This window comes from Eubalaena glacialis, chromosome 14 (genome assembly GCF_028564815.1).
Source record: "Eubalaena glacialis isolate mEubGla1 chromosome 14, mEubGla1.1.hap2.+ XY, whole genome shotgun sequence".
In the NCBI taxonomy this organism is placed as follows: Eukaryota; Metazoa; Chordata; class Mammalia; order Artiodactyla; family Balaenidae; genus Eubalaena; species Eubalaena glacialis.
Genome location: NC_083729.1, coordinates 15,799,821 through 15,819,212, shown reverse-complemented (window position 1 = coordinate 15,819,212; position 19,392 = coordinate 15,799,821). Strand labels below are relative to the sequence as shown.

The following is a 19,392-nucleotide window of genomic DNA, read 5'->3' as shown; positions in this document are numbered from 1 at the left end:
GCAGAGGGACACCCTCACTTCAAGGCAGGGCCCTAGGATTATCCCCGCTTCAGAGATGGAAAAATTGAGGACAGAGTTGCGCGGGGACTTGGCCAGTGCCTTGTGTGTGGCAGGGCCCTGCCTTGAAGCGAGGGTGTCCCCTTGGCCTCTCCTGGGACACCCAGGTGGGCCTGTTGACTTCTTTGTACAAGGCTGCCGACCCGACCCTCTGGTGAGGAACATTCTGTTCTTTGCAGGAGACTTATGCTTGGTGCACATATTTCTTCATCCTGTGCCCTCAGTTCCTCTGCGGCTGCGGCTGCGGCTGCGGCATCCTTGCTCTCCCAGCCCCCCACCTCCCGAGCGCCCATCTGGGCCGGATGCCGGCCCTCCCCAAGCGGCCATGTTTCCAGGCGACAGGCGCTGGCCCTTCCTGCCGTGGCCGCGCCGGGGCGCTGTTTCTCCACTGTGGGGTTGCTGGGCGGGTGGGGGCCACGGCACAAAGCCTGGCTTTCCTTTGTCTGTAAAACCTGGTTTTGATTAGGGAAGGACGCACTGCTGCACCCTTAGAAGGTACCTCAAGATAGACAAAGCCCTCACCGCCTCCCAATCCCACGCTGCCGCGCTCCCCTTTTCGGGATTTTTGTGTGTCCCTGTCCCGGCACAGTCCATGTAACCGCAGACATAGTACACATGCCTTTTTACACTCTGCGTTTTCACTTAATGTCCTCACGATCGGTTTCCATGTGGAACACAGTTTTCATGTTTAACTTTCTATTTTAGAGACTTCACAGTCCTGAGAAAGGTGAAGTTCTCCCATAATAGTTCTGCCTTCTGCTGGAAATACTCTGCGAGGAACATTTTAAATTGTAACTCAAATAATGTATGATTAGTATAGAAATATTGAAAACACCGTTAAAAGCCCTTTCATCATGAAAGGTATACACTTTTGGATATTCATGTTTTATTACCAAAATGGAACTGTGTTATGTGCGCCATTCCATAATGTGCTTTTTTTCAGCTTACGTACTGGGTCTTTCCGGATCAGTAAATAGACTTGTACGTGCTTAACTTGGTGCTCGTGCCTCAGGCTGGTGTGCTGTAAATGGCATTTCCAGGCCCCTGCTGGGGGACACTGTGGTGTTTTCCATAGGTTTTTGCTATTACAGGCAATGAAAGAACTTTTTCATGTACGGAGTGTTTATTCTATTGAGCTTTCCCCCCAGTTACCTGACCCAGAGCAAGGTCCTAAAAGCTTCTGCTGGGGGTCTTGGTTGTACCTCTACAGAGAAGGGGTCTTTAAGGACTTAATTCCCCTGTGTTGGGAAGTCCTCCCTGCTTTTCCAAACCCTACCCATCCACAAGGCCCGCTGCCCCCTCCTCTTCCCCCAGTGTCCAGGGAGCTCCCCAACCACCAGGCCCCAGGTCCCTGAGGACCCTCGGCTTCCCGAGGGACAGGCTCGTTCCTGCATGAACACGCTTTCCTGTAAGACTGGGCTTCCTGCTGTCTGCTCAAAGGAGGGGGAGCCAGCACCCAGGGCCCTGTGCCGTGGCCTCAAGTGGTGAAGCTGGACGTTTCTTTGGAACGTGAATCATGTGTTTTGTCATAAATATTTATACAAATTTTGCTTTATCTTTCATAAAATAACCATATGTGTTTTAGTATAAAAATATCTTGCTTCCTCTATTTGGGTGGAACTGCTACTCTGGGATGATTTTGTGGTTCTGAAGACTTCCGGCACGCTGCCAGGTGCCCCCAGATCTACTAACCCAAGATTTACTTATTTTCCCCCCAGCTTCATTGAGATAAAATTGACGTGTGACACTGTGTAAGGTTAAGGTGCACAATGTGATGATGCGATACACCTACGCAGTGTGAAATGATTACCACAATAAGGTCAGCCATCGCCTCACCGCCATTTCCAAGATAGAGAAGTGAGGCGACCCCCAGGAACAGGAGCTCTGCGGAGACAGCCTGGCCTCACCCCACCTCGCGAGGGGCCCCAGGAGCTGCTTCTCCTCGGACGCCTCTTGCTAAGTATCCCGGCTGTCCCTCTTGGGCTCAGGGCCCCTTTAGTGTTCCAGCCCCCGCCTAGGATAGCAGAGCCCGGCCGGGAATTCTGCACCACCTGGAGCTGGTTAGAAATGCAGATTCGACCTCAGGCCCCCTCGAACCCGGGTGGGGCCCAAGAACCTGTGTTTTAACGAGCTCTTGGCGCGCTCCACAGGCAAATTCATGTTTGAGGAGCCCCCAAAACCGAGCTCAACGGAAGTCTTGGGGGAGCAGGAGGACAGCGATGCAGAGAGCAGGTCCACCAGCCGCCAGGCTCTGCCGCTCACAGGGGTTCCAGTAGGCGGGCTCAGGGAGGCCTTTCCTGTTACTCTCAGCCCCCGGCCCACCACTGTCTCTCGGGTCTCCCTCTCTCGTCTCCTGCTGGAGGGCCATTCTTCCTGATCGCTCTTGGGGCTGTGAGCCAGGGCTGGCGGCCTCGCGCTGTACCTCCACGCACAGCACTTAGCCTCGGCCCGTCCTGGGTCCAAACAAGGAGCATGCAGGGGGCACGGTGGGCCCCCTCGTCTCACCCTAGAGCTGTCACGGTGATTGCAGCATCAGCTACCGTTGGGGGTGACCACAGCAGCCCCCCACAGGTATGGGTTTCCCCATCCACGGCAGTGCCCAGAGACTGTCCTGAGTGAATAGAACTGTCAGGGACGAACACATGGAACAGTGCCTTCCACTTTTCTAATTGAGTAGCAAGACGCTTTGTTCTGGAGAAATCTCATACAGGACCCTGATATATAAAACAGACGGAAGTAAAATTGGCCCGGTTGGGACAGAAGTGGGGACTGGATCTCTGCCCCTCAGCCTCAGCCCACCTCTGTGGTGCCCCTGGGCAGCTTTGCAGAAGGTCAGGGCGCCTGAGCGTGGTTTGAAAGCCACTGGATGGAAAAGCAGGAAAACCTAATATGTGTGGTCACCCCAGAGCAGGTTTAGCGGCTGACTGTCCCAGGTTCAAGTCCCAGCTCTGCCACTTAGCAGCTGGTGGGCCCTGGGTGGGTTGCTGAACTTCTCAAAAGCCACAGTTTCTCTCTTTGTAACTTTGTAAATTAAAGTCCAGGCCCAGTGATTGTAAGGGTAAAATGGGATGAAGTACAGGAAATTTCCTTTGTATGATGTTATCACTATTTCAGGTTTACTTTGCTCTGAAAAAGCCCTCGGGTGTTTAAAGTACACAGTTGAAATGGAAAAGGCAGCTTTTCCATTTCCTGTTGTCATGCAAATATCAGCATCGTGTGTTGTGCACACAAAGGCCTTTACCTCACCTCCAGTGTCTTTGTGGTTATAATTGAGGAGCCTTTCCAAGATCACACAGTCTGGGGCGTGGTCCAAGCAGGAGCTGCGTCCTCTTGACTACTGGCCCAGGACTAACCCCATCATCCCCAGACCGAGACCCCACCTGTGCCGGGTGCCCACTTCACAGCCCCGGTCCATTTGCTCTCCATGGCGGGTGATGTAGGGGATGGGTGTTTTCCACCGCAAGGACCGCCAGCGTCCACTGGTCATGTCAGCGTTTGGAGTATCATTGGGGGTATTGGAATAAACGAAGACCACCCAGATGAGAACATGCAAAGGCCACTTATTCAGAGCAGGCCATAGCAGGGGGGCTCAGCCACCATCACCAGCGTTTGGGCAGAGACTCACAGGCAGGCGGGGAGCGGGAAAGATTTCTGGTGGCAAAAGGGGAAGGCTCGGGTCTGCCTGACGAGACCGTTGGCACGCGAAAGCCAGAGGCCTAACCAGAAGTGGGGCGGCCTGCAGCCTGTGTGTTTGGTTGGGGGAGCATGTTTGCCTCTGTCACTGGGCCTAATAAGTGGGAAGCAGGGTAAAGACTAGGGAAGCTGGCAGTTACCAATCAAGGCCTGGCCACTGGGGCCATAGCTGCAGAGACTGCGGTGCGGCTTCCTGGGCCGGTGGCTGCAGGTTGTGGGTTCTGTTTATATCTGGCCTGGCGGTTGCCTGTTTGTTCATACAGTCTGTCGGGGCCGCTGTGGGTGTGATCAGGGTTGGGAGCTTTGCTTTCAAGCCACGGGTGGCAGAGCCCCTTCAGCCGGGCCGCGCTGGTTTCTTGGTGCTGCTGCCGTGGTAGGTGAGGGGCAGCGTTTGGCCGCCCCTGTGCAGAGAAGGAGAAATGTCATCCCCCACAAGCTGAGAAGAGAGAGAGGTCCCTGAGGTCCTGGTCCCTCGGGGTGGGGGGGTGCTCAGCGGCCTGGAGAGTCAGGCTGGGGCTGTCAAGAGTGTGACTCTGGGAAGGCAGCAAATGATGGGCATCCAAGGCAACTACCTGGACTGGCCAGTTTACTTTTTAGAGCCCAGAATGAAGTCAGTTGGGTCGAAACACAATGTGAGCTAGACATCCTCAAGCAGCACCTGTGATCACAGGCCTCTGCGTTGCCCACCTCAGCAGCATGTGGGCTCCACTTTGCAGCTTCCAGATCATTCCTTATTCCCACTGAACAGATAAGGAGACACTCAGAGAGTGAAATGACTGGCCTGGGGTCGTACACAGGTTCTCCTGCATCCCCCTCCAGGGGGTCCTCCCTCAGACCGGTCAGAATCCCCCCATCCCCGGCCCTGCGGGATGTGGCCCTACTTCCCCTCAGACCCTCCCCCTCCTCCCTCCATGCACCTGCCGTCCAGTTGTTGGGCACTTGAACATACCAAGCCCTTCCCACCTCAGCGTTTTCACAGGGCTCTTCTCTCTGCCTGGAGCACAGCTTTCCCAACCCTGCTCATCCTTCCTCCGGTGCTTCCCTGAATCCCCTGGCCCAGCGAGGCTGGTGTGGGCCCACAGGGTGAATGCCTCTCCTCCGTGATTTGCGTGACTCTTGTGATCGGGTCGCGGTGGAAGCCCGTTGCCTAGTGCTGCTGCAAATCACATTGTCCTGGAATGAATGTCACAAGTTCATTTGTTGGCACTCCGAGAATTTTCACTAATGGAAAAAAAAAAAGTGAATTTAAGATTAAAAAATGAAAAGTGCTTTATTTTGAAGCAGGAACGTTACACGCTTGGAAAAGAGTTGATTTCCGTGTCTGGTTTAGTATCACCCTGGCTTTGAAGGTAACAGTCATGTTGTGTGTGAGTCTTGGCCTCAGAAGGATCCACCGTCTTCTGGTTAGTCTAGGAGATGCCTCTGCAACTCAAGTGCACTCAGGACCTGGGCCTTTGGTCCCCATCGGGGACCTGTCACAGGGGCAGGTGCATCCGGGAACACTGACACAAGCCCCCTGGGTGGCCGGAGGGGATGACGTTCTCGTGTCAGTCCCTGTCACCAGAGCCGCCTGAGGCCCGTGGAGCAGGGCCGCTCCTTGGCCTATCAGAGCTGTCAGCTGTGGCACCTGCCGCCTCTCACTCATGTGCGCTCCCCGCCCGCCTGCAGAATGTGGCCTGGCCCGGACATCTGTCTTCTATCAGGCGCACATAGCAGGAAAGCTGGCGTCTGTGTGTGCACACGCGTGTGTACTGCAGGAGCACGGTTCCATGTGCCTGCACCCGTCCAGGGACCTCCCCCCACCGCCCCCCCCAACCCCGCGACCTCCTGTAACCCGTGCTGTGCGGGAACCCGCACAAGGTCGGGAGCTGCGGTTCCGTCCGTTGCAGACCCCACTGTTTGATGCTCAGTTGCCCCATCCCTGGTGACAGGAGTCTGATCGTACCAGCCTTCCTTTGGAGGAGGGAGAAGGGAGGCATCCTTTATGGCTCCGTGCAGAGGGTGTGCTGGTGGCGGGCACAGCAGAGCTGGGTGGTGTGTCCTGCGGGCAGCCGGGTGGATGCGGGTGGAAAGGAGCTGAGGGGGGACAGAGGGGGCGCCAGGACCGTAGCCGTGTGTGCAGTCTGAGTCCACGTTCACACGATGTGTGAGGGAGGGGAGGGAACGGGCTTGGAGTCTGAGTGACTCACCTGACATTGAAATGCCTGTCCTGTCCCTGAGTCAGAATCTGGCACCATCCTAAACTTGTCCCTTCTGCCCACGGGTCACTTCAGCAGCCCACATTTATCAGCACTTTGCCTTCTGACAGCCTCCCTGCTCTCATTTTCCCCAGTCCGAGCCCTGGTCGTTCCTCCATGGCCCAGGAGCAAAGCTTCCACGGGGCACTGGGTTCCCAGCGGTGCCCGGTCCCGCAGCCCCTCACAGATTGAGGGTCTCTCTGCCTGTGTCAGTCTTCTGCCCTCAGCCCCCCAGGTCACTGCCCACCTCTACGCCACCTCCCCTAGGAAGCCCTCGGGCTGGGTTGGCTCCTTCCTCTGGGCTCCGGCTGTCACGGAATGATTGCCCTGTGTGGTGATGACGGGTGTATGTCTGTGACCCTGCTCGGCTGTGAGCTTCTGGGGACAGTGCCAGGTCTTCCTCACCTCTGTGCCCTCATCACCCAGCACAGGTTCTTGCCCGTGGGAGATACTTCCCAAGCGCTGGGTCATAGAAGTCACTCCGAGTGAAAGGATGAGCTTTTCTTACGGGAGGGCCGAGGGGCTGCTGGAGAGACCAGCTCGGGTGCCTGCGAGATCCCTGGAGGAGGAGCCATGGGGTGGAAGGCCTCTGTCTGAGATGATGCTGGCCGCCCCTCTCTCTTCACTCCCTTTCCCCCCTCCCTGGGGGGAGGAGGTAGAAATAAGTCTGGATTAGAGATGTACTGTCACCCTGTTCGTCCACCTATGCGTTCGTCTGTCTGTCCATCCTTCCGCCACCCCTCCATCCATCTGTTCTTTCGTCTAATATTTATTGAGCGTCTGCTCTGGACCAGGCACACTGCTGAGTCCCCAGAGACAGAATTTGGGGCTAACCAGGACAGGACCCTGGGGCTTCCAGCCGTCAAAGCTCCATGTTTCTTCTTGTTCTTTGTCTCCCCTGGAGACGGGTCGGGGGTAGTCAGGGAGACAGGGGATGGCCCGGGAGGAACGGGGTGGGGTTCAGATGGTGCCTGACTGAGCAGCCCCATGTGCTGTAGAGTCGCTTTATTTCAGTTCAAGACACAGAAGATAACAAATGTCTCCAGGGAGAAAAACAGGAACATTCATCCGATTTGAGAGGAAAACTCACATAGCAGGAAAGCCAGGCGTAATTTGTGCTCTCCGAACCAGAAGTAGGTCCAAGAAGGGAAATCATTGAAATCTCTGCCTGGCTTCTCCAGAGATAATTAATCACGTCTGTCCGTTCACTTCCTTTGTTCTTCAGACCCTCCCTTCTCTCTGTGCTCCCTCTGATTTCTGGTCGGTGGGAAGCCCCCAGCCCCTGCCCCAGGGGGCCAGTCTGCTGGGGAGGATGTGTGCGTGCCTTCCCCACGGGCGGTTTCAGAGCTGCCGGTTCCGGTTCCTAGCAGTGTGGACCTGCGGACGTGGGCTGCGAGCTCCCTGCTGGGGGCTCTCCGCCCTTCACTGCTGCAGCCCCTGCCGGGTGCAGGAGCAGAGCCAAGCAAAGGGCGGCTGCGACGGGTAATTGAGGGACAGCCGTGGGACAGAGCCCGCAGGCCGCTGGCTGGTCCAGTGGCTCCCGAACACGGCTGGTCATCAGAGTCCACAGGGACACAAGGAGCTCCCGGGGCCTGCCGCTGGGGTTCTCATTCAGCGGGTCTCGGCTGGCTATGGCCGTCTCCAGCTGGCCTGCCCCGAAGGCCAGGGCCTCGTCAGTACCCACTTACTAGGGGTCATTAGAGCAGCACCGGCTCTGCCTGGTCCGTGAAGCAGAAGGGGAAGACATCCCAGGAAGAGCAGGACACCCTGACTCCTTAAGACGTGTGAGGAAGCACAGATGAAGTTTCTGGAGAAGCCCAGGCTCCCTTCACCTTTCCCAGCACCACAGGCAGGGCCTGGGGATGGCACCGCAGCGGAGGTGTGGCCCTGGTGGCCTGTGGCCTGAGCCCATCTGGCTTGTGCCCAAGATGGACAAAAGTGCAGGGACTGGGGTGTGGCCACTGAGTCCCTGGCCCTGCCTGCCATGTGGCCTTGAGCAGACACCCAGCTTCTTGAACCACCGTTTCCTCGTCTGCTGAGAGAGATCTTCCCGCTGGGGCCTCGGCCCTGAGCGCCGAGGAGTGTTGGTCCCGCGGCCTTCCAGCAGGTGCAGCCTCACCTTTCCTAGCGTCTCCCCACCTCCACCGGGAGCCTGAAATTCTAGCAGACATCTAAATCCAGACCATGGGAATGGCCACCTCTGAGCGCCCTGTCCTCCTACACCCAGGGCCGCCCTGCTGCTATTTTTATCTGCTGCTGGTTAATCTGTGCGTTGTTTACGGTGGTATCAGCGCAGTTTAACTGCATAGTATCGCCAACATGAGCTCAGTTGGTGACCTCTGTCCAGTGGAATGGCCCTCCAGGCAGACAGGCGCACAGAAATCCCACTTCCGGTTAAAAGCTTATTTCTGTTGTTTGCAGGAACCTTAAAATGGCTAATCTAGGCACCATCAGCAGGGGTTGGATCACCTTGTTAAAATAAAACCAAGTTTGTTTATTTACTGGCGCTATAACTTCCAGTGACGTGTGTAGATCTGCAGTCTTCAGGTCCCTGAAGGCTGACATGTCCGCTGTGTAACCACCACCCGGATCAGGAAATAAAGCCCTCCCGGGGCCCAGAAGCTTCCTCGAGCCCCCTCCTGGTTTCCCGCAGCAGTGTCTGGGCCAAAGCAGGATCTTGGCCAATCGATGAATGAGATGTAAAGGGACCCGAGGGGTGCAGGGGCGATTGGGGCTCTGAGTAGCCAGAGGGGTTTCCTGAAGGAGGTGAGGTTTGCTCAGTGGGACTGAAGTGTTTTCTGGAACAACAGAGGTTAGACCGCTCAAGGGAAGGGGGGATGTGTGTGGGGAAACAAGGGAGCATTGACCAAGGCTGCCTTCTGTTCTCCCCTTGGTCCAGGCCCTGAGGTTTGCAGCCTCATGTGCATCCATCCCTGTGTCCGAGCGGCTGTGCGGTGGCTCTCTGATGAGCCTGGCCCCCGGGGTGCTGAGGTGGTGTGGCCTCGCAGCTCCGGAAGGAGGGCACGTCCTGTGACCTGTGACCCGTCCTGCCGGCCCTTCAGGGCTGGAGTTGTCTGCAGTCAGCTGTGTCATCCAGACAGCCTCCTGCTCTTCCCACACATCCTGCAGCGGCCGTTCCCTGGGCACAGGGCTGCGCTGCTTCCGTGGCAGCGTGTCACCACCTCACTGTCAGCTCCTTGGGAAGTTCCTTTGCGACACAAGCTCGAGCCTGCCCAGTGCCTGTGTGGGTCTGACCAGGCCACCCGGGCTGGCCGGCAGGGCTCTTGTGAGAGGTACTAACCTCGAATTCTGTCTGTAATTCCCCAGCTCCAAGAAGCCCAAGAAACGCCCGGAAGTGGCCGTGAAGCCCAAACCCTTGCCCCGTCTCTCCATCTTTGATGAGGAGGTGGACCCCGACGAGGGGCTCTTTGGCCCGGGAAGGAAGCCCTCTCCCCGGAGCCCCGCAGAGGACGCGCCCCCCAGGGACTGTAAGTAGAGCCCCGGGGGTGTTCCTTTCACTCTCGGTGTCTCCCGGGTGACCCAGCCAACCTCTGCGAGCGGCTTTGGTCCCACCACACATGAGCAGGACGGCTCATGTGTTAACATGATGCAGATGCAGTCAGTGGAGATTTTCTGCTGGAGAAATGTAGTCTCACACCTTGTGTCCCCATAGCCTGGAACGTTCCAGGGCTGTATGTTTATTCTAATCATCCCTCAGAAGCAAAGAGTAGTTTTCTTTGCTGCTTTGAAAAGTGTGGGTTGTGACTGGTGTAGAAGTACCTCTGTTACCTCTGCAGCCAGATGTGGACACCAGGTGGAGAGTGGACGCTGGCCTGCCCCCGGCCTGCTGGGGCTCTGCATGACTTGGAGTCTAACAAGAGGCTCTGTGTCCCCTGCAGAGACCCCGAGGGAGGGTCCAGTGCAGAGCTGGAACAGGGAAGCTGAACAGCCTTGGGACTTCCACACCCGCTCCTGTTCTGACCCTTCCTACCCCCGCCCGGGTCTGCATCCAGGGTAGGGAACTGATGGCACCCATTAATTCATCCGGCACCAGGTGCCCGCTGACGGCCAGGCACTGTGCTGGGCCCGAGAACACCTGGATGAGTGAATCACAGTTCTGGCCTCAGGGACGTCCGTGCCTGTGGGGACCCCAGGGAAGGCTTCCTGGGTGAGGGTCAGGCGGAGGAACTGTACCAGAGCTGGATCCTGAAAGGTCAGCGGAGTTTGCCAGGGCTGCTGACAAAGCATGTTCCAGGCGAAGAAGCTGCAGTTACCTTTCACGAAGGGCAGCGTTGAGCAGCGGAGGTGGGGAGAGGGGGGGGAGTAGACCCCGGCTCCTCGAAGGCAGAGGCTGTGGTCAGAGCCGCGTCTGCTCACCAGTGCATCCCACAGCTGGCAGCCCCGGGCCGGTGGTTGGCGCTCCGTGAGCGCTTGTAGGAAGACTGGGGTGCAGCCCTGGGGGCTGAGCTAAGAGATCCAACTGGCCGGGGCCACGGGGAGCCTGGGGTGTGAGCTGAAGAGGCTGTTTCCTCCTGAAAGCAGTGGGGAGGCCGCACCAGGAGGGGTGCCATCAGATGGCTCTGGCCCAGCGTGGAGAGAGGCGGGGGCCAGGGCTGCAGGCCCCCGTGAGTGCCTGTCTCTTGCCCCGCGTGGCCCCATTCCTCTGGTGCTTCCGCAATCTGCCTTGCAGACCGAAGTGACAATATTGCTCCCTCTCTGCTGGCTGTGGCAGGAGGTTGGGCCAGACTCTCTCCACCCTGCACCCCGCAGGCAGCCGAGGACAGGCTAGGACTTCTTCTGACCCCTCTGCTGCTGCCTCCTCCGCAGCCCTGAAACTGTTTGACGATCCTGACCTCAGCGGAGCCGTCCCCCTGGGTGACCCCTTACTGCTGCCAGCTGCCCCCGAGAGTGGAGGACCCACGTCCCGCCCAGGCTGCAGGGAGGCCTCCAAGGAGCTGTCCAGGTACCAGCTGTCCCCAGTGCTGCTTCACCAGGTCTGAGAGTGGCCTGGACAGAGCCAGGGACCCACCCAGTCTGGGGGCACTTCACCTTCCTTGGGCTCCGAGGGAGGGAATCCCGACCCCTCAGAGGCAGGAGCCTGTGGGTGGGAGCTGACCAGGAGGCAGCAGATGGGGTGCGATGAAAGGGTGGGGTGGGGGGCTGTCAGCAGCTCAGCAGGTTCTAGAAAGACAGGACTTCATGTATACAAATAGTGTATATAAAGAATAAGTTATGTAATTGCACGAGCAAGTGTAACTGGCATAAACAGGTTTGGGAACAGATGTATAAAACTGACGCTTGGTAGCACGCAGCTCACGTGGGGGGAGCAAAGTGCAGATTTTCTGGGCAGTGGCAGGTCCCCATCGGCAGGCCTTATGGAGGGGAGCGCGAGGCTTAGTCTGTTATGTGGAGGTCGACTGACAGAACATGTGCACACCTGACCGCCGCGAGGTGTGTGCCGTGTGTCAAGCAGTATGCTGGGCCCTTTACATGTTATCTTATTTAATCCTCACAGCAGCACCGCCTCCCACCCTCACCCTCCACGTAGGTGTTATTATCTCCTTTTCACGGAAAATGGAGGGTGGGAGAGGTAACTGGCCCAAGGCCCCAGTGCCCAGGTGACAGGCGGGGATTGGGAACCAGGTCAGCCTGCCTGTGTCCCGTCCTCCCACCCTTCCAGGACTCTGAGCGCTTGGAGGAGGAGAGGCTGGCAGCTCCGCCTCCCACCCCGGGGCTGGCAGGCTCTCCCTGGGCTTCTGCTCGTGCCGCTGCTTCCTCAGCACGCTGTGCGTCCCTGCATCGCATCATCCGTGTCCCCAGGAGGCAGGCCGAGCCTGGCCGTCTGCGGGACTCTGAGCTCTCTCTTTCCAGGAACAGTTACGTGGCGCTGGACATGCGATCCCGGAGGCTGTCACCACCCCCCCTCGTTAGCAACCACGGGCTGTTAGCCTTCCGAGTGCCCGCCGAGCCTGAGTCACGGCGGCGGCTCCTTGTCATTACATCTCCCCACGGCCCCTGACAGCTGTTCACGCTCATCCTGTGTCCTCACCGCTGACATCCAGGCAGCAGTACTCCCTGGAAGAAGCTGGGACTATTGTTATGTGCTTTGGGGTGACACTGAGGCCCAGGGAAGCAGGTCCGCCCCGGGGAGCCTCTGCCGTTTCCAGGACTCAGCATGTCCTAGCGGGGCAGAACCAGTGGGACCTTTGGGCATCGTTTATATTAAGTCCATTACACCGGCACTTTCCAGCCCATGTCCTGCGGAACACCGGTTTGGGGGGTTTGAAAGGTGTTACCTTCAAAGGCTTTCTGTGGCCAGATGGCCGGGTTAAGCAGGACTTCCCAAGCCTTTAGTGTGTGGGCACGCGTGGCTCAAGGGGGATGCTACGCAGCATTTCACGTTCCGGTTGGTCCCTGGGACCCTTTCCTTTGTAAGGCCTCCTACATCCCACAGGGCTCTCTGGGAGTCACTGCCTTAGAGAATGTGAGTCCTGCGACCCTGCCTTTGCTCTACCAGACATCTGGTAAAGAAAGAATTACCCTCTTGAGAGCAGGAACCATATTTTATTTTTCTTTGTGCGTGTCCTGGGACTATCCAGGCGGTAATCGGGTTTCCTTATGATAAACTTTCTAATATTCATTCATCCATCAGTGCTTTCATCACCCCTTCATTCTATCACTGGCATCTGCCATCCGCCATCCTGAGGCAGCATGGAGGGGCATTTGAGCCGGGTTTGGAGTCTGAGAAGCCCCCATTCCCTCTTGCTCTGGGGCCCCAGTTTTGGTCTTTAGTCAAGTTCTGCAGGGACCTGGGGAAGAGGAGTGGACCTGGGATCTTCAGACCTCCCTCCAGCCCCTCGGTGGTTGATCTTACACCTGCAGGGCCTGGAAGGGAGGGGAGCTGGACCTTATGTCAGTGGGACCTGTTTTTACCCGTGACTCAGGGAGACCAGTTGGAAATAGGGTGCTTGGCAAGAGATGCCGTGTGGCCACCTGTATCCCGGGTGTGACTGCCCCACCTTCCACCTCAGAGCAAATCCAGCTCCTGCTTAGCTCCAAAGAGTCATTGCTTTGCCAAGCAGTATAAATCCTGAACTCCGACACAAGCTTTTAGCTGCTGCTTTATTTCCCTAAGGGCCCCTGTTTGAGGATAATTCAGTCCCTCAGAGCTTTTCCTGGGTACCCAGCCTCCAGTGGAGGATGCAGGACAAGCCAGCACCTGCCCCAGGGGGGCTCGAGGAAGGGCAGCCACTTGGAGGAAGCGGGGACACAGCTGAGCTGAACTTGCCAGGAGCAGCCTGTCCCGGGGTGATGCCTCCTGGGATTGCCTGGAACTCACTCTTTCAAGGCCTGGCTTGGGCCAGTCCCTCCGGGTCTGGAGGGACACCTTTTGCTCACTTCTCTGCCATCCGTGGGAGGCTCTGAATTCTCCCCTTGGGGTCTGTGCCCCATCACAGGAGGCTGACCCAGGAAGCAGGCAGGGTGACCCACTGCCCCTTCAGTAGCTGCTACCTGGCAGGCAGCCCTTCCCAGGAAGGGCACCTCCACCCTCATGTAGACCTCTGCCAGGCCCTGTGGTGCCGGGAGTTGTTCTGACCAGAGGTGCCTCCCCTGTGCTCCTGCCTTTACTCAGCCGTGCTGCTGTCTGAGCTGGAGCCCGTTCACAGATAGGGAGACGGAGGACCAGGCAGGTGGGGTGGGCTGAGGCCACTGAAGGAGTAGCAGGATGAGGCAGGGAACCGCACTCCGCCTGCCGCACTGCGTGTCTTTGTACGCGGGGTTGTAACCCTGTGGGGTGATGCTGCTGTTCCCATTTGGCAGATGGGAAACCAAAGCTTGGAGAGGCCAAGTGGCCTGCGCGAGGCCCCCCGGTCTTCTGCCTGCAGCGCCTTTGCCCTCCTTCCCCTGTCCCCAGCTAGCTGTGGGCGCCAGGCCAGGCCCTTCATCTTTCTGTGCCCCAGTTTTCACATCTGTAAAATGGAGCTAACATCTGCTACCAGACAGTGTCTTGTGATTACTAAATGAATTAACGGATGTGGAAAAGGCCGGCCGTGGTAGGTACCCAGCCCAACGTTGATTGGGTGGGTGGGTCGGGGGATGGGTTGAATGGGTCTTTTCACTGTGCATCTGGTCTGCAGGAGTTGAGTCCTTGCACAAGGAGCTGGCAGCAAGAGCTCCCTTGGGCAGAGGGCAGAGCGGGGCTGCCTTTCTTTCCTGCTATTCAGGACTTGGGCTGGTCCTTTGTGACCGTCACACTGCTGCGCCCTTCAGTTCCACCAACAGGCTGTCAGGTCCGGGGCGTGGCGGAGTCTTGGTGGGTGATGGCCGAGGCCGGCTTCAGCCCTCGGTGGGCCGTGTCTAACGAACGCCCGGGTGGCCCACCAGGGGACACTGTGGGCCGGCAGACCCCACCCCACGATGGCTTAGAGCCCCTCATTCATTCTTTCTCTGGCTGAACTTGGCCTGGATGAGAGCCCAACGTCTCAAGTCAGACTTACTGGTTCCAACTCAGGCCGGCCACATGCTTTCACCTCAGGCAGGTGGCTCGGCCTCCAGGACTTGAGCATCCGCATCTGCAGGGTGAAGACTGCGCTATACCTCCCCAAGGGTTGTTGAGGATAGAAAAAGACAATGGGTCTAAAGTGCGTGGCCCAGAGCAGGAGCTCCGTATGTGGCAGCTGTTACTGTTATTTCTTGAAGGGTTGAAGGAAAAGTCACCTAAAGGAGCCAGCTTGTCTGGAGTGGGGTCACCCAAAAAGCAGTCCTGCAGAGGCTGCCAAGGGGCCGGCTCTGCTCCCGCTGGGCTGCGGGGTTGCAGGGAAGGAGAGCCCTGCCCCTCAGTTCCTCCCTGGGGGCGGATGGGTGGAAGGGCGAGGCTGGGAGGCGGGGGGGACCAAGCCCAGTGCCCTGCAGGGGTGCCTGCCTTGGCAGGGGGCACCTTGTCCCTTTTGCAGGAGATTGTGCTCAGGGCTTCTCCCTCTGGTTCTCTAGAGTCGAAGAGGACTTGGACCAGATTCTGAACCTGGGGGCTGAGTCCAAACCCCAGCTTCAGCCCCAGCCCAAGCCCAAGCCTCCAGTGGCAGCTAAGCCAGCGCTACTCAGAAAACCAGCTGTTCCCCCCAGAGCGGGTTCATCTGAGGCTTTGGCCAGGCAGCAGAAGCAGCAGCAGGTCCAAGCCATGGACGAGACGGACATCTTACAGTACATCCGGGACCACGACGCGCCTGGCCAGGCTGCCCCCAGCCTCTTCTGACCACCCCCAAGCCCTGTGCTGTTCCTGAGCCAGCAGACTCTCTGCTGTGGAGGGGCACGTAGTGAGGTGCAGACTTGGACCTGTAGGGCCAGAACCTCTATTCCCAAGGGAGGGAGGGGGGAAGCCTGGGTCATAGGACCCCTGTACTGCCTTTTTGCTTTTTCTCAGGCCTGTGGGTTCATGGAATCCTGCAAGATGCGGAGAGCAAGGTCACTATAGGAATTGGAGCCTAAAATGTCTCAGCCATGTGGATGTGGAGGGGAGAGCATGTGGAGATGCCTTGCTAACCAGGAGCCCAGCCCCCAGGATGTCATGAGACTGGGAGCGCGGGGGGCCAGGGAGGCTCCACTTGGGGCGGGAAACTTTGTGCCCACTTGTGCCCACCGGCTCTGCCAGCCCCAGCACGGGAGGGAGGGCCTGGCCAACTTGGGGTTTGGGTGGGGGTCTCCATGCCAAGCCAGTCTGGAGTCTCTAGTCACCATGGCTCCTGGAGGCTTGCAGGCCCTGGGAGGGTCCCCAGGAGAGGGGTGCTGAGTGGGTGCCTAGGAGAGCCTGGCTAGGTGGGGTGGCCGAGCCACCTCCGGTTACCAGGTGCTAAGCACGGTGCCTTCCCAAGTGTCGAAGCTCAAGGGAGACGTCAGGCCCAGCCCTGCCTCTGGTGTGTAGATGGCCTGACAATCCCCATGTCTTCCTCTCTCTTCCTTTCCTAGGGAAGGCCTGGCCAGACCACGGCCTTCTTGGGCCTCTGGCCATAGGGCCGATGTCCACCGTTACAGCTTTGAGCACAATTGTCCCTGCATCTTTCAGGGACACCTGTGGCTGAGGTGCCCCTCCTTCTCACGGCAGGCCTGGGCTGGATGCTCTTCGGCCGCTACTTGAAGGGCCCCGTCTGTCCAGCGGTGGATGCTGCCAGGCCTTCCCTGTCCTCAGGGTCTGGATTTGCTCACTGGCCTTCCCCCAGTGGGAGCCTCCTTCCCAGGAGAAGGAGCCCTGTGCCGGGCAGAGCCAGTGCCTTAGACTTCTCCCCGACCCCCTTGCCCCGGCATACGGGTCTGAGCATGGTGCAGTGCTCAGGAAACTCTCAGTGAATGAGTGATGTTTAATGGAGCAAAGAATGCCTCTTTTTTTTTTTTTTTGATATAGTCTTCATGTTCAGAATTAGTTTTTAAGGAAACACAGGTTTTTAAGAAAATGCAACCGCTCTTGTCCCTTGGGTTGTGCCTCTTGACAGAGAGGATTGGAAGGAGGATTTGGGATTAGGACCCCAGGCCGTTCCCGATCGGGGCCAGGAGCCAACCCTGATCCCTCAGGGATTCTGCCTGAGCCAGGCCGGTGTTTGCTGCCCTCAGAGTCTCTAGCACCCGCTGCCCAGTGCCAGGACCTGCAGGGCGGGCGGGAGCGCTCAGTCTGGTCTGTCCCGCGTCTCACGTATCTCGTCAGCTGTGCAGTCCCGAAAGGCCGTCCCCCTTCCCCTCCACGGGTGCCAGCGTGAGAGGAAATAGGCAGCTCCGGGGACTGAGAGCCTAGTTCCTCCGCCCCCTCTGCCTTGTCTGGGCCCCGCGGGCAGCCTCCCTGGGACCCTGAGCTGGCTCCGGGACAGCCCCAGCCCCCAGCACAAGCCGCCCCTCTTCTCTTTCACTGCCAGGCCTTCACACCTGCACGCCGCGCTGGGGTCCGCACCCTTGCTGACTGCAGGAAGGCCTCCGAAGGAAGGAGCAGGTGGTGAGGTGATGGGCTGCCGTGGCCTCTCTCTCCTCCCTGTTCTCTCCTCTGGGCCGCTCCCTCCCTGGCTCCTCCTGCCCCCAGCGTGCGACATAGGAGAGAGGGTGCAGCTGGCAGGTGCCCGTGGGGGGCTGGTCCTCTGGTGGGGGGGTCACAGGTGGAAGCTGCCACTCCAGTGTAGCTTCGTCCACTGCTAGCCCGGCCTCCTCCCTGGCGGCCTGGCACTCGGACACCTCAGCAGAGATACTGATGCTCCGCGGCGCCGCAGGTCTGTGCCCCACCGGCCAATCTGTGACATCCAGTCATCCAATAAAGTCCGTGTCAGTGGCTCATTCCCGCATTTGTTAGTGGCGACCTTTTCTGACCCCGGGCTGATGGCGGACAATGTGGGGCACTGTCTTTACAGCCCCCGGCTGATGGGGCTCAACAAGGGGCGCTTCCCTCGAAGGATCTGGGGTATGCCAGGCCTCCCAGGCTGCTGCTGGATAAGGCAGGGCGAGGGCAGAGGGGGGATTCCACTGTGTGAGCTGAGGCAGAGGGGCCAGAGGCCCCGGCCTGGTGGGGTCGTCGGTCAGTAACTGCTCAGCCGGGACCTGTTTGGAAAGCGGACTTTTCCCTTCTCCAGACCTCACCTCTGTCTCCTCAGGGTACGGACTGGTCTAGGCTTGAACTGGCCTTGAAGTCCTTTCAGCTTTGACACAAGACAGCCCCGCCGAATAAACCCGTCCATCCGTATCCAAACCTGTCCTAGCCTCCACTCTCCTGCCAGGGTCAGATTCTGAGATGCTGCTTCCTGCCCGGGACCCAGAGGTTCTTAGCAGACGGCTCTGCAAGCCGACATCCCCCAGAGCACTAGAAATGGGTCCCCGGGAGCCCCGTGCAGCGCAGTCTGCGAGCCCACACCGGCCTCCCTTACCACTCAGCTTTGGAGCTCACAGCTAAGCTCAGATGGGGGTCTTGGCTCCCAAGGACAAGCAGTTGGGTCGTTCTGAGAAGGACCACGCAGCCCACAAGCCTGCAGTGGAGAGTGCACCGTGGAAGGGAAGTGAGGTTCACTGGGGGCAACGTTTGTTCGTTTTGCAGCTGTGTGAGCCCCGTGGGCAGGATGTGCCGGCTGCTCTGGGGGCCCCGCTCCCATCCCCCGTTTTTCCTCTCAGGAAGCCGGGAACTCCAGCCGGTTCTCCTGGAAAGTCCCCATCCTAGCGTCTGTCTCGGCCGGGCCGGGAGGCGAGCTTCACTGGGGGAACCCACCCTTCCACACCCTGGTGTCCCGTGACCGTATCAGTGCCACAAGTCCGGAACCCAGCCTGCCTCTGTGTGCTCTGGGGCTGCCCCGAGGCTCAAGCCCTCACACCAGATGCGGGTGAGGCAGCAGAGGTCCAGGTGATTTTGGGGCGCTATGGCCCTCATGCCCAGCTGCCAGCTTGGTGTTGTCGGTACAGTCCGTGTGGTGTTAGGCTTTCCTTTGTCTCTGGGGAGACCTGGCGTGGAAAGTCACGTTTGGCTCTCCAGCTCACCAGCTGCCCAGGTGAGCATATCCTGCGGACAGGAGAAGGGAGAAGAGCTACCAACACGTCCCTTGGATGGTGGCCCTGGCTGGACCAGTGCTGCCAGGTCTTTGTGTGGGTTGAAGGCCACCCAGAGCAGGCGTGCTCAACACTCAGAGCCCCTTTGAGTGGATGACCTTTCAGTGTCAAGTTGTGGATGGTGCCATTCAGTGCAAACCCTCATCACTTAAACAATTCCCTTGAGGCCTCACGATTGGGGGTAGCTGACCAAAGGACCAGGCTCCGTGGGCCTGGAGGGATCTAGGTTCCGGTCCAGCTCGGCTATCTGATGTCCCCTCACCCTGCAGTGCCGAGCGAAGAGACTTCCCTGGGTTCATGTGAAGGGCCAGGTAGGCTGTAACGTCCTATTCGTGCCTGAAGGACTTTCCTTGGGCTGGTCACTACAGTTCATCCCAGAGGGACCCCTGCCCAGGACAAGCTGCATGCTAGTGAGATGTGGCAGGCTGAGGAGGCGTGGTCAGAAGGCGCTGCCAGCTTCAGCCCAGCCTCGCCTGCAGCCCCGGGCACTGACATTGACTTCCAGGTATTGTGCTGCGTACGACATGGTGAAGGGGACCCAGGTGTGCAGCATGGTGCGTACAACCTGGAGCGCAAATGCTCATCCCTCTCATGGCTGACCTCTGGTTCTGGTTTCACACGGCTCTGGCCGCCGGTGAGAGCCGAGGGATTTCATTTCTCAGGTCACACTCAGGATAAAGCCGCACTTCTGGAGCGGGGATTATGGGCTCCGCGCATGGCCTCAGTAAGCAGGAATCCCTATTGACAACTTTCAGAGGTGCCGATGCTTCTCTGCTAATTCAGCAAATAGCAGCAGCCTCTAAATTCCTTTTTTAATAAAGCTGGGTTAGCTTTCTCCAGCCCA

The 19,392-nt window shown here is 58.5% G+C and overlaps 1 protein-coding gene across 2 annotated transcripts in view; it reads left to right on the top strand.

Annotated features, from left to right (window-relative positions):
- The window catches only part of HS1BP3 (HCLS1 binding protein 3), a 35,639-nt gene extending 18,352 nt beyond the window's left edge, over positions 1-17,287 (top strand). The window contains exons 5-7 of one of the 2 annotated variants that reach the window (XM_061210749.1): positions 9,315-9,475; positions 10,815-10,950; positions 14,979-17,287. In XM_061210749.1, coding sequence (XP_061066732.1) covers positions 9,315-9,475; positions 10,815-10,950; positions 14,979-15,240 — 559 coding nt within the window. In that variant the 3' untranslated portion in view covers positions 15,241-17,287. Of the gene's footprint in view, positions 1-9,314; positions 9,476-10,814; positions 10,951-11,858; positions 13,625-14,978 lie in introns of those variants that run through there. The other variant, XM_061210750.1, reaches the window with a different exon arrangement.
- The last annotated feature ends 2,105 nt before the right edge of the window (positions 17,288-19,392 follow it).